General features: G+C 47.4%; 1 protein-coding gene across 1 annotated transcript in view; it reads left to right on the plus strand.

Moving 5' to 3' along the window:
• Positions 1 to 18414: 18414 nt before the first annotated feature.
• Positions 18415 to 20517, plus strand: part of KCNU1 (potassium calcium-activated channel subfamily U member 1) — an 84644-nt gene continuing 82541 nt past the window's right edge. The window contains 1 exon segment of the mRNA XM_075910804.1: positions 18415 to 18612. Within this exon segment, the coding sequence (XP_075766919.1) occupies positions 18463 to 18612 (150 nt within the window). The 5' untranslated portion in view covers positions 18415 to 18462.

Consider the following 20517-nt stretch of genomic DNA (forward strand, 5'->3'; position numbering starts at 1 on the left):
GCCAGCACCAAGAGCCCCGGACCCGCAGACAATGAGCAGCGATTTGTCTTGTGCCATCCATCTCTAGCCTCTGACAAACAGAGGCCAGGACACCATTCCTACCCCCTGGCTAAGAGCCTTTTATGGACCTAAGCTCCATACATTTATCTAGCTTCTCTTTAAACTCTGTTATAGTTCTAGCCTTCACAGCCTCCTCTGGCAAGGAGTTCCACAGGTTGGCTATGTGCTGTGTGAACAAGAACGTTCGCTTATTAGTTTTAACCTGCTACCCATTCATTTTATTTGGTGTCCTATAGTCCTTATATTATGGGAAATAATGAATAATACCTTGCCCCAAGACCCAATGAGGCTGTCAGCCCTTTGGGCACATATGCCTGTCATCCATGGAGGGTGAATGTCCCAAGAGCAGATGACCCAATATGGTATAATTGGCTTTATGTCCTAGCTAAAATCAGAAGTTCAGACCTAGGAACAACCAAAATGTTAATACAAGTAACCAAACTTTGTACAAAAGTCCTCTGAGCCACTGGGCCTCTGGCTAATCTCTTTGGGTGCTGAGTTGCGTTTAGGCGGTGGAGTTCTGTGGCGTCTGACTGATGTCGTTGGTTATATAAGAAGCAAGCAGCTCTGCACCAACAACTGCTGGTACCCACATGTATCCTCGCAGCTTTTAGATCTGGTTGCTGCTGACGGAACTTTTTCTGTGAGCACCATCCCCAATCAGAATTCCCTGAAAGCGGTGTGCTTGTGTGACCACTCAGGAAAGATTCAGATGTCACCAGCTAACTGGCAGCGCATCCACAGCAAGGTTTTGTTTCTACGGGTGGTGCGCATTCACACATGTCCTGGTGCACATGAGAAAAAAATATTCCGCACATGGATGGCAAAGCTCGGCAGCTAGCTGGAAAAAATTAGAGGGAACATTGCCTCCTATTACTTATGTCTGAGTACAAGGCTTTGTGCAAAACTGCAGAAAAATTATACAGCCTAATCATGCCCTCCCCACTATGTCTCTTCCCAAACCAGCTCTGGGAAACCTTCCATTGTTATGGAAAGAGCTGTTACTGCAGCATGAGACTGATAATGAGGATGCCAGAGATTCTATTTCTGGATCTGGCCCTGACATTTGTACTTGGCTTCGCCACCGTGTGCCTCAGTTTCCCTCTCTGTATAATGGGATAACAAGCTATTGTCAGGGTTACCTATTTAAGGCTCATTTGCTGTCAGTGAGCAAAAATATGCGGAGACCACAATGCAGCAGGGCCTATCCTAATCATTTGCAACGTGCCTGCAGAAATTTCACCGAAATAGGCTTCTTCAGAGTTTTTCTACAACTTGCTGGAGTCAAACTGATGCACAGTTCTGAAATTTACACTTAGAATTCCTCCCCCCCAACACACACACAGATACAGGGTCTCATCAGTATTCCTGCTATATGAGTTGGTATCAGAATGGTTCTCTTTCCCTGAGCTTAAAAACTTCCCCATTTCATCCGCTGACAGCTTTATGCAAGCAGCTGTAAAGTTTTTTTTTCCTAGTGCACATCTTACCTGCACCAGTGAAACTGCATCTCCTGCTACAGAAAGATGGATAGTGGGTTATTTTTATATTTTGAGCCAGATTTATGCATTCCTCAGAACTGCAGAAAGCCAACCACATAATAAAAACATGTATTAACGAATGTGAGAAATGTTATGCCAAGTCTTTTCTGAGCCTTTCCACATATATTTCTTATATTTCAGAATATTAATATATTATCCTTAAACTCATAAAGGGCAGTTGACATCAGTGTCATGAATAAGGAAGGTATGAAATAAATCATGTCTCAAGCAATCTATATACACACACATATATATGTATATATACAACAATGAATAGTCTAGCAGCACCTTAAAGATTTACAAAATATGCAGATGGTATCATGAGCTTTCATGGGAACAACCCATCTGAAGAAGTGGGTTGTACCCACAAAAGCTCATGATACCATCTACATGATTTGTTAGTCTTTAACGTGCTGCTAGACTATTCATTGTTGTTTAAGTTTTTCCAGTTACAGACTAAGTTGGCTACCCTTCTGAAGCTGTATATATATATATATATATATATATATAACTGGAAGGAACCTCACCAGGTCATCGAGTCCAGTCCACTGCCCTCACAGCAGGACCAAACACCGTCTAGACCATCCCTGATAGATGTCTATCTAACTTGCTCTTAAGTATCTCCAGAGATGGAGATGCCACAACCTCCCTAGGCAACTTATTCCAGTGTTTCAACACCCTGACAGTTAGGAAGTTTTTCCTAATGTCCAACCTAAACCTCCGTTGCTGAAATGTAAGCCCATTGCTTCTTGTCCAATCCTCAGAGGTCAAGGAAAACAATTTTCTCCCTCCTCCTTGGGACACTCTTTTAGGTACCTGAAAACGGCTCTCATGTCTCCTCCCAGTCTTCTCCTTTCCAAACTAAACAAGCCCAGTTCTTTCAGCCTTCCTTCATAGTTCATGTTCTATAGATATACATATACATACTCAAATGTGTACACAGTCATGCACAAAGATCAGTATTTATATTAACATAAAACGTATGCATGTGTATATACAAGCATTTATATATTTATATATAAGACATATTCTTATAAGTATCTCTCTCTATATATATATTCACACATTCATTGAAACTGGTCGGCTGAGAATGTCCCAATGGAATATAAAGTAACGGAGAGAGGGATGTCTTGAACAAATAAGTTGTTTTTCATGACCAGTTTCAAACTCTGTCAGTAACTCTAGCATTAGTGCCAAATACAAAAAAGAGAAAAATAAGATTAGGCTTCACAATGTAGAGAGGGAAAAGTTTCTCTCCTTCCCTTGGCATTAATCAGAAAAGGCTGAAATGCAGAATATCATTTCTCTTGAATAAAATTGACAGAATATAAATCACTCTTAAAACCTCCAATCCTTCAAAAAAAAATCCAACCCACCACCTGAACCAGGCAATAACAGCAACTCGGTTTTGCCCTCACTTTGTATGCTCCAGAGCCTCTCGCCTTGTCTAGTGATTCTGAATAATACAGGAAGCTGAGGCGTGTATATGAAACCTGGATTAATGTGTAAGATTTAATCTGTGGTTTACAAGTACCTGGCAAATTCTGGGGAAATCAAGTCTAAAAATTGCTCCCAAACAGGAACCAGGTATCAGATGAGCCATAATTTGTTGTTTGATGACACATTCCTTCTTCCAAAATGTTCTTTTTATTCTTCACCGAATGTCAACTTAGTGGAAGGTTCCAGGTGGGCACTTTCAAGTACTATGCACACCAAGGTCTTACATTTGTCAGCATAACAAATATTAATTGCATGATGGCAGCATCTAAGGGCTCCACTGGGGAAATTAGGATGGTTATGGTCACTATACAGCGGTGACAAAAAGACCCAAAGACTTCACCGCTTCTGCAAGAGATAGGAGTGAGAAATAAGAGATAGGAGCTGAGAGACAAGGTAAACTGAGGCACGCCCTTGTTAGCCAAGAGGGGAAATGGACTCATGAACATCCCTACAGCTGTGATACTTTGATGTGGTGAGGCAGATGCTGGAAATTTTGGAAATTTCACAAAAAGATAAATTTGCTTATGAGAAAACTGTGTGTGTGTGTGTGTGTGCATACGCACCACACTTCTGGGATACAAAGTTGACACTAGAAAAAAATTATTATTCTTCGGAAGTCCCTGGGAAACAAGAGTTTAAGGTGTTTAATGATTAAAAACCTGATGCCCTTGAATATAAAAGTCAGATAAAAGATCTGTCAGGCCTCCTAACGCCGCTGAAATGATAAACATAAAGGGAGCAATAATGAGTCAGCCTGAGGTGATTACCTTCTCTAATTAGAACACATGTATCATTTAGGCTTGTTAATCTCTGTCTGTCTGATGCGGTTTGGTTAGACTAACCTATATCCAGGGTAATTTTTTTTTCTTTAGCATAGCTTTACACATAGCATGACAATCCATTACATGTATGGATGTTCTTCCAAACCATGGGTCTACATGAACCACAGGACTAACAAAAGCGATATGAAGGAGGTTTCCAGAAGGAACTTAAGGGTATGTCTACACTATCATCCTAGTTCGAACTAGGGTGGTTAATGTAGTCAATCGAAGTTGCAAATGAAGCCTGGAATTTAAATATCCCAGGCTTCATTTGCATCTTGCTGGGCGCCGCCATTTTTAAATCCCCGGTAGTTCGGACTCCATGCCCGCGGCTACACGCAGCACGGAGTAGGTAGTTCGAATTAGGCTTTCTAATTCGAACTACCGTTACTCCTGGTCCCTAGTTTAACTCCATGAGGAGTAACTGTAATTCGAATTAGAAAGCCTAATTTGAACTACCTACTCCGTGCCGCGTGTAGCTGCGGGCACGGAGTCCGAACTACCGGGCATTTAAAAATGGCGGTGCCCGGCAAGATGCAAATGAAGCCCGGGATATTTAAATCCCAGGCTTCATTTGCAACTTCGATTGACTACATTAACCTCCCTATTTCGAACTAGGGTGGTCGTGTAGACATACCCTAAGTGATTTAGGAGGCTAACTGCCATTGCAATTTAGAGGAGCAATGGACACCTTTGAGACCCCCTCCAGTATCTCTGGAGTCAGGAAAGGAATTTGATTTAAAAGAAGGGTTGACTCAAATGGTCATTCTCAACCACCAGCTGTCCATGATGTACAATTTGTGCGCTTTAAAAGTTGCAGGCCTCTCTGCAACAACAGGGCTACAAAGCTGGAAGCTCAGCGGCTATAAATCCATCTGGCTCCACCGGTGTAGCTCTGTTGAGATTAATGGCGCCCGCCGTACCATGTACACCAGCCGAGAGCCAGCCTGCTTGCTGAATTCTCCGAGAGTCCGGAGAGAGGACTGATGTTGATTTAGCAGCTTTGCTTCCTGCCGCACTGTCGTAGATGCTCCTGGGCCAAGACTCAGGAGCCTGCTTAGCCAAAATTTTTGCAACTGAATAATGCAGACTCAGGTATGTCAAAGTCAAAGCACGTTTCCTGCATTCCTCTCCAGATATTCCAGTACTTGACCAAACAGTAGCAAGCCCCTCTTCTGAACTGGACCATCAGCATCACTGAAGCCAAAGGCCTGTACTGCCTTGATGTTATACAGCAAACTGATTGCCAGTTGGCTTGGTGAGATCAGAGGCTCCACTGCTGCTATTTCAAAATAGCCCCTCCCCACGGCCATTCTAAGTTATTCCTTCCCCGTGCCTCTGGGACTCTACATCAAGAGAGCACGTCTACAATAGGGGAGCCTGCCTCGGACTCATTTTGAGGCTTCCCTGCAGTGTAGACGTGCTATTTCGAGAGAAGCTCTTTCGGAACAACTGTTCCAGAATAGCTTATTTTGAAATAAGTGTGCAGGGTGGACATACCCTGTGTGCGTGGTGCTATTGTGAGTCTGCCGTGAGGAGGGTAGAAGCAGAGGAGGTGGTCGAATAGAGCAGAGGCCTGACCTCCCCCCCCCTTAGCCTTTCTCCCCGTTTGCACGTTCACACCCGTGCACAGAGAGCGCCAGCTGTGACCGCAGCAGAGCGGTCGTGCGTTGACACTGCCCAGAGGCCAAGAGCATCACAAAGTACAAGGTGGAGGAGAACCGAGCTCTGGGAGTTAGGACTTGCCGGTTCCGTGCCTGCCTCTGTTGCCAGCTCATTGCGAAGGCCTGGGAAAGGCCATGGGGGGGTGGGAGGAGGGATTGTGCTGAGGAGCTGCACAAGGTTTAATTTGCAGCTTCGGTGCTTCAGTGGCTATGCGGCATGTGATTGTCTGGGTATACACCAGCCCCATGCAAGGGACACCCTGGAAGACAGTGATGAAGCAAGCAGGGATCCAGAGACAGACACTGACACAGGAGGCAGAAGCCCCATAAAACTCAAAGGCAAAAATGTAGCTACCGTTAGAAGCCTGTTGCATGGGTTTAATGAGAAGAGGGAGAGGCACAAGGCAGTAAGGGTGGCCGGGGAGAGAACACTAGGGCTGTGTCTAGACTGGCATGATTTTCCGGAAATGCTTTTAACGGAAAAGTTTTCCGTTAAAAGCATTTGCGGAAAAGAGCGTCTAGATTGGCACGGACGCTTTTCGGCAAAAGCACCTTTTTGCGGAAAAGCGTCCGTGGCCAATGTAGACGTGCTTTTCCGCAAAAAAGCCCCGATCGCCATTTTCGCGATCGGGGCTTTTTTGTGCAAAATAAATCTCAGCTGTCTATGCTGGCCCTTTTGCACAAAAGTTTTGCGCAAAAAGGACTTTTGCCCAGACAGGAGCAGCATAGTATTTCCGCAAGAAGCACTGATTTCTTACAGTAGGAAGTCAGTGCTTTTGCAGAAATTCAAGTGGCCAGTGTAGACAGCTGGCAAGTTTTTCCGGAAAAGCGGCTGATTTTCCGGAAAAACTGGCCAGTCTAGACACAGCCTAGGACAGGACTCAAGAGATCCGTGTTTAATCCCACTCGCCCAGAGACTTCCTTTGTGACACCGGGAAAATCAACGTTGGCCCCCCCTGGGCCTCCATTCCCTCTCTGTAAAATGGGAGAGACGGCCCCTCCCTAGCGTACCGGGAAGCCGAGGGGTTGGAAGGCGCCAGGAGGCGGGGACAAGGGCTCTGTAAAAGGCGAGCCAGAGGCTTCTCTTCGAGCCTGTTTCGTCCTTTGCAAGCTTCTTCTCTCGAAACTCGCCCGTTCTCCGGGGGCCGGCTCAGGCATCTCTGTGGCTACCCACAGGCTACGTTTCCTGGGGCTTGCAGCAGGCAGGAACGGCCCAGGGCAAGGCCATTGCACCCAGCCCCCCTCTTTTCCCCGGAAAGCCTCCATGCAGCAGAGATGTCACGGAGGCAGCACCGAGCCGGAGGCAGGGCAGGAGGGTTTGGCTTTATGCCCGGGGGGCCACATAGGGGTGAATGTCTCCCAGGACAGGGTGAGTATGGACGGGGCAGCACAAGGTTCGGCTCTCCTCCCCCGAGCGGGGAAGGGGGAGTTTTCAATGCCTGTGTCATGGGGCAAGCATGCCCGAGCCCGAAGGGTGGCCCATCAGGCCTCTGAGGAACCCCAAATGGTGCTCACCTCGAGTGTCTCCCAGTTTCAATGGCATAGCATCAATAGCCACGCTCCTTTTTGGTAGGCAGTCAGGCCTAGTGGCTAGAGTCAACAGCAACACTCCCTTCTCTCCAGGCAGGAGGGCCTAGTGGCTAGAGTCAACAGCAACACTCTCTTATCTCCAGGCAGAAGGGCCTAGTGGCTAGAGTCAACAGCAACACTCTCTTCTCTCCAGGCAGTAGGGTCTAGTGCCTAGAGCCAACAGCAACACTCCCTTCTCTCCAGGCAGTAGAGCCTAGCGGCCACAGCTCCAACTAAGCCACTCCACCGGTCTTTATAGCCGGCCTCCAACTGGAGCATGCTCAGCAGGGCTGTGGGGTGGGGCCTTTCAAGCCTGATAGCCAGGGTTAACCCTTGTAGGCCCAGTGTGGGGTTGATACTCCCCATCAAACCCTGCTCCTCGCCCAGGAGCCAAGCCACATACATGCAGGGCTAGAACACTGGCACAATGAAAGACCGTTTCCTGGAATCACGCCTCATGCGACCCCACTCTGGCAGGTAGCCTGTCCGTTTCCCTGCTTTTAGGGATGCTGTGCACCTGTCTGTAGAGTGCCACGTCTCCCAGTTCCAGTTTCTTTCCTCGTGAGCCCCTCTGCCTGCTGCCTGCAAAGTGCTGCTAATTACGAGCTGTGTCCGTCACCATCCCTTACGCACTCAGTCTCCTATTAGCCCAACGTTGGGTTGTTGGGGTGGGGTTTTGTTTTTTTTTTGTGCCCTCATTAGTTTTAAGAGGCGCCCATCAGGTGAAACATGATTTCCAAATCAGTGTGATTGAGCCAATCAAGCAGGTTGCATAAAGCTGTTAAACCCCTTCATTAGCCTCAAGTGTCCCTGGGTAATGACAGCAGAAGCGGAGGAAGCTTTGCAGACCAATTGAAAAGAGATTGCCAGGGCCGGAGATGAGTAGACAGGATGTAAGACGCTCCTGGAAGATCATCCTGGGATGAACCACTGAGAGCACAGGAAAATCAAGCAGATGGTGTTTCCAGGAGCTGCCATTTTGGAGATTCGGGATTTGGGAGTTTGGGGCTGCTGATCCCCCCCCCTCTCCCCGGCTGTGCTGGGTGGGAGCACCTGTGGCTGAGTGAGCCAACCAGACCGGGAGAGACCATGTCCTGAGCGGGGAGCCACAGTCAGCAGGGCAGGGAGACAATAGGAGGGTCGGGGGAACGTTAACACCGACTAGGATCTGAGGGACAGATCCAGGAGCAGAGGCAGGAGCAGGCGGTGTTGCGGTGGATAGTTGTCTCTTAGGGTGCGTCTACACAGCAGCGTTAATTTGAAATAACAGGCATTATTCCGAAATAACAATGCGAGCGTCTACACAGCAATTCTCTTATTTCAAAATAAATTCAAAATAACGGACAGCTTATGCCGACTTCTGTAAACCTCATTGCACAAGGAATAACGCCTCTTCTGAAATAGCTATTTCGGAATAGCGGTAGTGTGGACGCTCCATTGCTGCTATTTCAAAATAGCTCTTCCCCAGGGCCGTTCAGAGTAATTGCTCCCCAGTTCCTCCAGGAACTCCATATCGAGGTGGCACGTCCACATTAGGGAAGTCTGCCTCAGACTAATTTTGAGGCTTCCCTGCAGTGTAGACGTGCTATTTCAAAATAAGCTATTTTTTATGGAATAGCTTATTTCAAAATACAGTGAAATCTTTGTTATCCGGCACTCTGTTAACCAGAAAACTTTGTTAACTGGCATTGCCTCCAGCCACAATACTGTCACCTCTTCAGGCGCACAGGACTTGCTTGGTTTATCATGATTGGCTTAATACTTTTTTATTTAAGAAGTACTAATCATCATTAGCTAAAGCTAAATATAAGTCAACAGTGTGACGCTGTTGCAAAAAAAGCCAACATGATTCTGGGATGCATTACATGAGAAGTCATTCTTCCGCTCTACTCTGCGCTGATTAGGCCTCAGTTGGAATATTGTGTCCAGTTATGGGCGCCACACTTCAAGAACGATGTGGACAAATCGGAGAAGATCCAGAGAAGAGCAACAAGAATGATGAAAGGTCTAGAGAACATGACCTATGAAGGAAGACTGAAAGAATTGGGCTTGTTTAGTTTGGAAAAGAAGATTAAGGGGGGACATGATAGCGGTTTTCAGGTATCTAAAAGGGTGTAATAAGGAGGAGGGAGAAAACTTGTTCCTCCTTGCCTCTGAGGATAGAACAAGAAGCAATGGGCTTAAACTGCAGCAAGGGAGGTTTAGGTTGGACATTAGGAAAAAGTTCCTGTCGGGGTGGTGAAACACTGGAATAAATTGCCCAGGGAGGTTGTGGCATCTCCATCTCTGGAGATACTTAAGAGTAGGTTAGATAAATGTCTATCAGGCATGGTCTAGACAGTACTGGGCCCTGCCATGAGGGCAGGGGACTGGACTCGATGGCCTCTTGAGGTCTCTCCCAGTCCTAGTATTGTATGATTCTATGATTAACTCAAAATATAAATGTGAGACCAACTGCCTCACACTACAAAACTACCCATATTAAAAACTGGAGTTTTCCTATTATTGTCCATTGGTTTTTCCTAGGTTGATGGGACCCTCAGATAACTGGAATTTTTAGACAACTGGCCCTAATCCCCGAGTGTGCCAGATAACTCAGGGTTTACTGAAAATGTGCAGTGTAGGCGTATCCATTTACCCCATTTTTCAGCGTGAGGCAGATGAGGTCTAAGCCAGCATGGAGACAGAATTTCCTCTTCACTAGAGGAAAAAATTCCTGCCCAACAAATTTACATCAAGAAGGGCCCAACAGCCGAACGTGGAATGAAATGCGCTGGCGAGTATTGCCCATAGGAAATTGGGGATGAGACACAGGATCATGGTCCTGACCCTTATTCTAGGAGTTGTGGAGCTACATCTGCAAAGTGTGGGGAGTTTACTCCCCCCCCCCCCCAGCTTTTCTAATCAAAATATAAAAGGGAACCTTTCAGACGCCACCTTGGGAACGTGGACGTGATTGCAAATAATCAGGCGAAAAGCCGTTAGAGGGCTTTGAAAAGATCATAGGCTCTACCAGTGGTCTCCATGGGCAACAGGCAGTGATAACAACCTGAAGAGGAATTAGATCCTTCTGTTCCTTAAAGCAAAGCCCTCAGCCAGCTAAACTCAGAATAAGGCTATGTCTACACTTCAGAGCTTTTCTGGGCAACCTCCGGTATCCCGGAAAAGCTCTGCTGTGCCCAAAGAATGTTTCCGCTTTTTCGGAACAATTTCCGAAAAAGCGGACGCGTCCTTTCCGCACCCCAGTATTCCTCATTGTATGATGAATAAGGGATGTTCCGAAAGTGGAGGTTTTTCCGACATTTGGCTCCGTGCAAACGGGCCAAATGTCAGAAAAGTCTCTTCTGAAAAAAAAGCGGAAAAAGATATGCAAATTGAGGTTTGCAATTTGTGTATCTTTTTCTGAACCCCTCCTCTCGCCCCACAGTGTAGACATAGCCACAACCTCCATTAGCACGTAGCAATATAGGGCTTATGGCATCCAATTGAGCAATTCAGATGCCTTCCTGCAGAGGGCAGCGTCTTGTTTATGCACTGGCCACTCTGCAACAGTGATATCCCATCCCTCCTTAGAAGCCACTCTTCTTGGCCAGGGTCCGGTGCGGGGTTCTGCCCCAGAGGCAGCTGTCAGCCTTGGCCACCTGCTCACCGAGAAAGAGCCCACAAAGCTGTTGCTGGCAGAGGAGCAGAACTGCAGGAACATGAAGGAGGATTATTCTTATAAAGGGAAAACAAGAAGAAATGATGCCGTGCGGTGAATATTCTCCCGGCACATGCGTTTGGTCCTCTGTCAGGGCTGGCGAGTTTCTCATATGGAGCAGAATGAGGGCCCTTCTGAAAAACCAGGAGCGAGTTAATTTCCTTTTGGGGCAGGTGGCATTAAGAGGAGAGGTCCTGGCCATCGCACTTTCCATTTGTTTCATGATTATTAGGGGAGCAGGTGATTTCTAGGAGAGGGAAGTGACAGCCTGTTCATTAGATGCATGGTTATGAAATTGGAAGCCCAGAGCAAGCAGCCAGACTCATTCACATCCAAATTCCAGGCCAAGCCATTTTATTTTGCGCCTGGAAGGTTCGTAGCACAGCGAAAGCAGCCGCCGTTCACCAGCAGGGGCGGGAAAAGTGGCACGTTCACGCCTGGATGTGTCTTCTTCACGAAGCAGCTGCACAGCATGTTGCCCCATTTAATTTCCCAGCAGCTCCCGGGAAAGATTCAGGAATGGAGGGAGGGGACAGGGACAACATGAGGAATTGGTATTTTAGCCTATTTTAGTTCTGCTGCTGCTGTCTAGGGCTTCGTCTAGACTACAGGCTTTTGTCGACAGAAGCTTTGTCGACAGTATCTGTCGACAAAGCCTCTGTTGATAAAGAGCATCTAAACTACAGCCAGTTCTGTCGACAAAGCAAGCGCTTTTTCGACAGAGAGCGTAGATGCTCTCTTTTGAAAAAGCACAGTGTGGATGCAATAACACCTTTTGTCGACAGAACTCTGTCGACAAAAGGAGTTATTCCTTGTAGAATGAGGTTTACCACTGTCAACAAAACTGCCGCGTTCTGTCTACTTGCTGTCGACAAAACGTGGCAGTAGTGTAGACGCAGGTATAGTTTTGTCGACAAAACCCGGTAGTCTAGACACACCGTAGGGCTAAGTCTACACTCGCAGCTTCTTGCGTGAGTAATATGCAAATGAGGCTAAGCGTGGAATATTGCCGAGCCTCATTTGCATACCTAATGAGCCACCATTTTTTTCAGAAGAGGCTCTTGCGCAAGAAGGAGTGTCTACACTGCCCCTTCTTGTGCAAGAAAAGCCCTCTTGTGCAATGCCGTTCTTCCTGAAAAGTAAGAGGTGTAACAGCATTGCGCAAGAGGGTTTTCCTTGCACAAGAAGGGGCAGTGTAGATGCTCCTTCTTGTGCAAGAGCCTCTTCTGAAAAAAATGGTGGCTCATTAGGTATGCAAATGAGGCTCAGCGATATTCCACGCTTAGCCTCATTTGCATATTACTCACGCAAGAAGCCGCGAGTGTAGACATTGCCTAGGTGTGCCTGGCTCTTGACCAAATAGCAACATAGGAGTTATTCTCTGGGTTCATGTAGGCCAGCATCCTCTCTCTAACAGGAGAATGAACAAGAAAACCGCAACTTGTCCATAGGAAAAGATCCTTCCCAGCCTCCATCAGTTAGTGCTTTGAGTGTCCCTTGGCACCGCTGAATTTATATCCCCGTTTTTTTTCTTTTATCCTCTCTAATGTAATTGTGAGTGTTCTCATCACCCATGTAGGGGGGTCATTCCCATCGGCCCCAGCGCTTCAACTTTCATTCTTCCCAGTCCAACACCAGACAACGGACACATTCCAAACTTAAATCTCCCCCTTTAAGGATCAGGTTTGTTAATTACCTTAGAGATCCATCCGTGACCATTTGTGAGGCTTCAAAGAAAGATATTGAACTGTTGGAAAGGGTTCAGAAAAAAGCCAGATGAATGAATCAGGTTTTTTACAGTGAGAGATCTAAGGAGATCGATCTGTGCAATGGATCGGCTTGCGAAGTGTCTTGATCAGGTTCTGCAAGAACCTACACGGGGAAAAGAATTCTGATGGTAGAGGGCTCTTCGATCTAGCAAAGGTAAAAGAAGAGCCAATGGCCAAAAGCTGAAGCTAAATAAACTTAGACCACATATAAGGGGCACATTTTAAGGGTAATTAGACATTGGAACAATTTACCAAGGGACGTGGTGGATTCTCCACCACCAGAAGCCTCTACATTAAGACAGGATGCAGTATCATAAAACAGAAATTATGGGATTGCTACAGAAGTTACCGGGTGACAGTTTTGCTCACTGCCCTGCAACTGATGATCTGAAAACTCAGGCCTGGGAGCCAGGAACTCCTGAGATCTAACTCAGGAATTAAAAAAATAAAAATGCCCATTGGAAAATGCCAATTTGTCGAAACTGACGCTTTTTGTGGGAATGGTCAATTTGAGCAATCTGAATTTGAGCCAAATCGAGAGCAAACGTTTTGAGTGGAAACAATTTTTGGTTTTGCGAAAGTTTTCGAGAATTTGACTCTGCATCTCAAGGTGGGATGGGACTTTTTTTTTTCGATCTCTCAAATAAGTTTTGTGGGAAAGGGAAACCATTTGCCATTCAGTCTCCTCCCAGCAATTGATCCCAGCTCCCCCACTGACTTCTTATGAGGCTTCGAGTCACTTTTTTCCTCAGTTTCCCCATCTGAAAAACAATCATCCTACCGAGCTATTTCCCAGCCTAGGTGGGTATGGAACTTGGAAGATGTTGTATACAGCACTTTTGCACACACATCTCATTCCCTCCCTTCTGCAGTGTGACATCTCCCGGTGCATTTCCACTCTGTATTTAACTCTCTGTGTGCACACATCAGTGAAACATACAGTCACCGTGAGCTTAACATTACAAATCTGCTTCCCCGTGCTCTCCTGTTCCTGGGTCCCGTCTCTGTCATTGCGACGACAGGATACTGCACCGTGGCATGTTAATAAATCACTTTTGCACATTTCCTTCTGCAGCTCTGGCCTCTCGCGGAGCGATTGTGATTTGTGAATCTCTCCTTTCTGCTCTGGGGACACCAAACTGAGACAGGAGCTGGCGTTGTTTGACCAGCCCTTCCCTGACTGGTTGCAAAAACATGCCCATGCTGCCACCCAGAGGCAAAACGTCCATACGGCGGCACAGCCTCTGAAGGGAGAGAGACACTCCTCTAATGTTGGCAGGTACCGTACATTCCTAACGTCGGTAGGCGGAACCAAACCGGGGACCTCTAGGCTACGTCTACACTGGCACTGTTTTGCGGAAGAGTTCTTGTGCAAAAACTCTTCCAGAAGAGAGCGTTTGCACTGGCATGTGCCTTTGCACAAGAGATGTGCTTTTGCGCAAGAGCATCCGTACCAGTGTAGACGCTGTCCTGTGCAAGAAAGCTCTGATGGCCATTTTAATCATCGGGCTTTCTTGCGCAAGAAATTCATGTTGCCTGTCTACACTGGCCTCTTGCACAAGAACAGTTGCACAAAAGGGCTTATTCCTGAGCGGGAGCATCATATTACTTGCGCAAGACTCACTGGTTTCATACATTAGAACGTCCGTGTTCTTGCGTAAGGACTCGCGGCCAGTGTAGACAGGCAGCAAGTTTTGGCGCAAAAGCGGCTGCTTTTGCGCAAGATCGCACCAGTGTAGACACAGCCCTTGAGTTTAGGGGCAGGAGCCTCTACAGCTTTAGCTAAAAGCCAGCTATCTCAGCTAAGGCTGCAGAGCCAGAGTGGAAAGTAATTTTTAATGGGGGAGGAGGCATTCAAGCTGTTGGTAAGTGGACAAGGGCCGCACTTTTATGGAGGGGGCGTGGGGTCTGGGATAGAGTTTGGGTGCAGAAGGGAGCTTGGGATAGGGGACTGGAGAGCAGGAGAAGGTGTGGAGTCTAAGAGGGGGTGAAAGAGCAGGTGTGATCTGTGCAGGGGAATAGGGTGTAGGGTTGGGGGAGGGGTGCAGGAGAGGATTTCGGCTTGGGGGAGGGGTATAGGACGGGGTACAGGGTCTGGGAGGAAGTTGTGACCGGGAGGAGGTGGGGAGAGGGGGGTGCAAAGGGTTTGGGTGGCGACCTGGGACTGGTAGTTGGGGGGACAGAGGGGATGGGATGTCAGGCTCTGGCTGGGAGGTGCTTACCAAGGCGGGTCCCAGCCAGCAGCCCTGCAGGAATCTGAGCCAGGCGCCCTGCCTGTTGGCTCCAGTCCCAGGCTGCTCCATGTGGCTCTGCTGGGGTGGGGGAAGGGGCTTCCTCCAGGCTGCCTCTGACCCCAGCAAAAATTCTCAGCGCCTATTGAAACCGGCCAATGGGAGCAGAGAGATTTTGTGAGAGGTGGGGTCAGTGCAGGACAAATTCTCAGCTCCCATTTGCAGACAGCCACATGGACCAGCTAGCCAGGGGCTGCTGGCAGGCAGGGAGGCCTATCTGAAAGAGCTGCTGGCCGGGAACTGCTTAGGTAAGCCTGGATCTGACTCTGCACCCCCTGCCCTCCCCCTGCACCTCCTCCCCCAGGCCAGAATCCTCTCCTGCACCCATATCCCCTCCCGGACCTTGCACCCCAAACCCCTGCCCTCCTTCACCCAAACTCCTTCTCAGCCCCCACCCCCTCTCCTGCACCCCAATTCCATACCCCGAGCTCCCTTCTGCACCCAACCTCTGTCCCAGATCCCCACCCCTTCCTAAGAGAAGTGCAGCCCTTGATCACCTACCAAAATCTTGGAGGGGCCCCCCCCCCCGCTTTATCAAGAACATCCATCCTCCCACGTGGATGGTCTTGCTCAGCAGAGGGGAGGTACTACAGTGCTGGAGGTGTCTGCATTGAAACTTAGCAGCAGTAATACTCAGGGGGCTCTACACAGCACAGCTGGCCGCCAGATGTGTTTACCCGTTGGGGTGATCCCCATGAAGAGTTCTAGTCTCCACACCTGGCACTTCCCAAGCAGCGTCAGAACTTCGGACAACTTGCTCCCGGACACAGACGCCCTCCAAACTCTTCTGGAAATGCCGGGCACGGAGGGAGGCAGCCAAATTCAGGGCGTGTGCACAAAAGGCACAAAGCCGGCGGAAAGTTACTCCACGTAGGACAATGGCCTTTTTATCTCCCACCGGGAACTTGTTCCAACAACTTCCGATTCCTGGCTCGAGCCCTTTGGCCCCCCCAATGGGAAGCTGATTGCAGGGCCATCTCGAGACATTCCTGTGCCCCGGGCAGCGGGCGTGCCACGCTCGCGCGGCTCCGCCCCTGGGCGCACGGTGCATGCGCAGTCCCACCCCCCGGCGCGCTTCACACCTTACAGCTGCAATCGGGCGCGTGGCACCCCTTACAGCTGCCATCAGGCACCCCCCATAGGTTGGCGCCCCGGGCAACTGCCCGGCTAGCCCCCCCCTTAATCCGGCCCTGGCTGATTGTAACCGTGGCGTGTCAACATTGAGCGGCAGAGACACAAATAACAATTCTGCCAGAGGACAAACTGTCCAATTCCAGTCTTCCCCATTCGAGACACGTCCCCTTCGTTCCAATCACTCGCAGCCCCCTTTGGGGTATTAAATAATGACCGTATTGAAAGGCCACAATGAACCGCTCTGCGCCCACCCGACAACCAGCCGCAAGCCTGTTATTTTGCCATTCGGTTTTCATGTGCACGCATCCCCTCATTGAGGAGAAATCATCACTTGCACACTCAGCTGGCCTGATTGCATAAAGAGTCTGATTGCATTATTCATCTGAAAGCTTCATAAAAAGACTTTAAAAAAAACCGGGGAGGAGACCTAAAGCTTTTGATGAAATTAGATTTCAATGGGGTAAAAAAAAAAAATACAAAAAAAAAAAAGCCGAGTTAACTGGTTGCATCTGAACCCAACTGCCTCTGCAGCTGCAGACGTGGTGGCGGTGGAAGAAGACGGGTGGTTGTTTTTTTTATGGAGCAATTTATTGAATATGGCGTAATGTGCTGCTCCTCTTCTATTGTTCACCTCTTGGGGCAGAGGCTGGCTGTGGGAGCAGCAGTTCAAAAAATCTTTCTGGTATCCCCTTCAGTAGCATGTTGGCCAATCACTGAGGAAATGCTGCCACCCACGGGCTAAAAGGTGGATCACATGCTCTTGTCAAGACCAGCAAAAGATGGTCTAATAAAAGATGTGTGTGTTATCTCTTCCGCCTTGCCTCGCTCATATCGTGGCACCAAGCCAGCTGCAAGAATGCTGCAAGAACTTCTCTAGTGGCATGGGAAAAGGTTCAGAAAAGGGCAACAAAAATGATGAGGGGTCTGGACCGGGTCCCATATGAAGAGACCTGAAAAACACTGAGACCTTTCAGTGTGGGAAAGAGGAGACTAAGGGCAGATACGAGAGAGGTCTATAAAATCATGACTGGTGTGGAGAAAGTGAATAAGGAAAAGTTATTTACTTGTTCCCATAACATGAGAACTAGGAGTCACCAAGTGGAATTAATAGGTTACAGGTTTACAACAAACAAAAGGAAGTACTGCTTCATACAACGCACAACCTGTGGAACTCCTTGCCAGAGGATGTTGTGAAGACGAGGACTTTAACAGAATTTAAAAAAGAACTGGATACATTTACAGAGGATACGTCCATCAATACTTATCAGCCAGGATGGGTAGGAACAGTGTCCCTAGCCTCTGTCAGAGGCTGGAAATAGGTGACAGGCGAGGGATCACTTGATGATTCCCTGTTCTGTTCACTCCCTCTGGGGCATCTGGCATTGGCCAGTGTCAGCAGACAGGACACTGGGCTAGATGGACCTTTGGTCTGACCTAATCTGGCTGTTCTTATGTTCTTAGTATCATTTAAGTATACCACCCATTCGTTTCTGGATGGTTGTGAAACTGAAGTTTAAAGAAGAGCTTAGTTTTTCCTTAAAATATGTTGATGAAGAGGATCAATAACTCAGCATTCAGACAGAATAGGAAGAGAGTTTCCTTGTTCAATTTTGGCTATCTGAGCCCTTTTCATCACCTTTTGTTTTCAAATATAAATGTCCCGTTTTTGTATTTCTCTTTGAACAGATGGATTCAGCCAAGAACTCTTAGCTGATCCACCCTCCCACCCACATCTCTCCGTCATGGATGCTCAAAAGCGGAAGCAGTTCTGGACCCACATTTTTGCAAAAAAACCCAATGTTTGTGGCATCATTATTTATATTGCAGCTGTGCCTGAGGTCCAAACTGAGACGGTGCTAGACAGAGAACCAGCCTTTGTCCTATGGATTTACAATCTAAATAAGCGAGATGAACTAGGAATGGAAGCAGAGCAGAATTGTTCTCCCAGTTTTTCAGATCAGAAACTGAGGCCCATAGACTAAGTGAGATGCCCTTTTCTCAGAATAATCAAAGTCTGGGCAAAACCAGCTGTTGGATCCTGAGTTACTGAGATCCAGTTTTTAACCACAAAACCATTGTTTCTCTCTCTAATACTATTATTTATGAACCAAAGAAGATCAGATTTTATGAGATGAAAATTGCTGTTTATGAAGTTAACAGTAATACAATGTGCCACCACAGCAAAAATGAATGCATCAATATCCCTACTTATGAGAGATGACTCATATTCAAGAAGCCCTGTATCCAGATAACATCTTTATTGCAGCTCCACCTCTTCACTTCCTGTACCAGAGGTGATCTCACAGTGCTGCGTGTTGATAATGAGGTCACAACGGTGCCACAAAAGCATCGTGTTCTTAGAATGCCAGAGCTGAGCCAGGGAGGAAACCGAGAAAGAAGCAGGCAGAGGGACATGAATAGAATTCAGTGTGTAAAATCTGTCCAAGTAGCTTTTATCCTTTCCTCTTTGTCAATTTTCTTAGGAGGCCTGTTTCTCATATTAGCTGCCAGGATAGCCCGATATGCTTACAGGGTCGTCTCAAAGTGCGTTCGGAGCACAAAGGTAAATACAAAGTCTTCTTGAAGTGGTGCATGTTTGGGTGCTGACATAGGAAAATCTACATTTTGGAAGTCGGGGGCCTTTTTAATTTTGTTACAGAAGATCTTAGTATTCTTAGCTATGCTCCGGATTGGAAATTCCATCTCTGACTCGATCTTCTGCTCTGTTGTGCTGAACAGAGCAGGTGTCCAGGGAAAATGTGGTCATTTGGCATGAAAGATTCTGGATTTTACTTGATGATTAAACACACAGGCGCGTGTGCGCGTGCACACCAGGTCAGATAAGGAAATTTGTCTCTCTCAAACATGTGTGCACACCAGGTCAGATAAGGAAAATTAGGTGTCTAATTCCCAATGAATTTCTGTGAGGTTTGGGCTCTTGATCCCCTTTCGAAAGCCCAGCTCCTAGCTCTCTCAACAACACTGACACAGTGGCTCACAGAAGGTGTGAATGCATCGAAAGAATAAGTCTGGAGTGGTTGCTTCACGACATGATTTCAAATGATGCTGTTGCATCTTCCTTACATTCCGTTGTGCTACCACTGTGGCTTGCCACCTCTTTCCATCGTAGAGAAATGACTTGACATGATCAACCCACCTGGATGGCGTGGGCAGAAAATGAAGGGAGCATATGGGTTACTGGCAAGGCAGAAAGGATTCCCATTTGCCAAGGAGTTGAATTAATTTTGGATGATCTGGTGCCTTTGGCTGCGAGAGCCTGAAAAACGGCGTGTAAAGAAACTGGGCTCAGCATGATTTCTTCTGCAATGCACAGAGAACAGGCGCTCCGGAAATAGGTTATAAGAGCAAGGAAGCCAATAGACAATCAGCTCTAAAATGCAGACGGCTGAGGATAGCGGCGCTTACCGTTTCCTAGCCATAGAATAAACCTGCATTGAGGATTTGTTGCACTAATTCATAGCCAGACCTCTAGGACAAGAAACACACCTGCTAATGTGAGAAACTAATCACCGTGAACTGATGCTACAAGGACAATGGAAAGCCCCAGACCTGGGACATGTTGGGGTCACCTATAAGGGAAAAAAACAATGTGAATCCTACAGGCTGCATTAAAAGAACCTCGAGAGCTGGGCTATTCCTAGGCTTACATGCCGGCATTGATTGTTTAAGTGAGCCAAAGCTCATGGATTGAATTCATTCCTGGTGCAAGCAGGAGCGACAGACCCCTTAAAAGATGCGCTAGCTTACTCCAGGGTGAATTTGGCCCAAAGTGTTTTCCTCCAGCCCCGGGTTAAAAAAAGCCCTAACATAAGGATTGTTAAAAAGTCTCAGAGGGGTCACCGGCTCAGTCTGTAACTTCAAAAACAACAAGCAGTCCTGTGGCACCTTAGAGACTAACAAAAATCTAGGACCATGAGCTTCCATGGGCAAAACCAACTTCCTCAGATGAGTTGGAGTGGAAATAACTGAATCCAAGATCTATATAACAGCAAAAAGCAACTACCCATCAGTTGTAGGGTCCGTGTTAATAAAGCTAATTAAGTGGGGCAGGTGAGCAAAGCCCACAGGTAAGTGCTGAATGTGCGGGACTGGGAGATGGGTTGGAAATGGGGGGGACTACGGCCTATAATGGCAAGGAGAAAGGAGGGTCAGGGCACAACAGGGAGGCAAGATCAAATCAGTATCTTAGATGCCTATATACAAATGCGAGAAGTATGGGTAATAAGCAGGAAGAACTGGAATTGCTAACCAATAAATACAACTATGATATCATTGGTATTACAGAAACCTGGTGGGATGGGACGCATGATTGGAATATTGGTATGGAAGGGTACGGCTTGCTCAGGAAGGACAGACAGGGAAAAAAGGGAGGAGGGGTTGCCTTGTATATTAAAAATGTACACACTTGGACTGAAGTGGAGATGAACGTAGGAGATAGCTGTGTAGA

Source organism: Pelodiscus sinensis, chromosome 28 (assembly GCF_049634645.1).
Source record: "Pelodiscus sinensis isolate JC-2024 chromosome 28, ASM4963464v1, whole genome shotgun sequence".
Taxonomy (NCBI): domain Eukaryota; kingdom Metazoa; phylum Chordata; order Testudines; family Trionychidae; genus Pelodiscus; species Pelodiscus sinensis.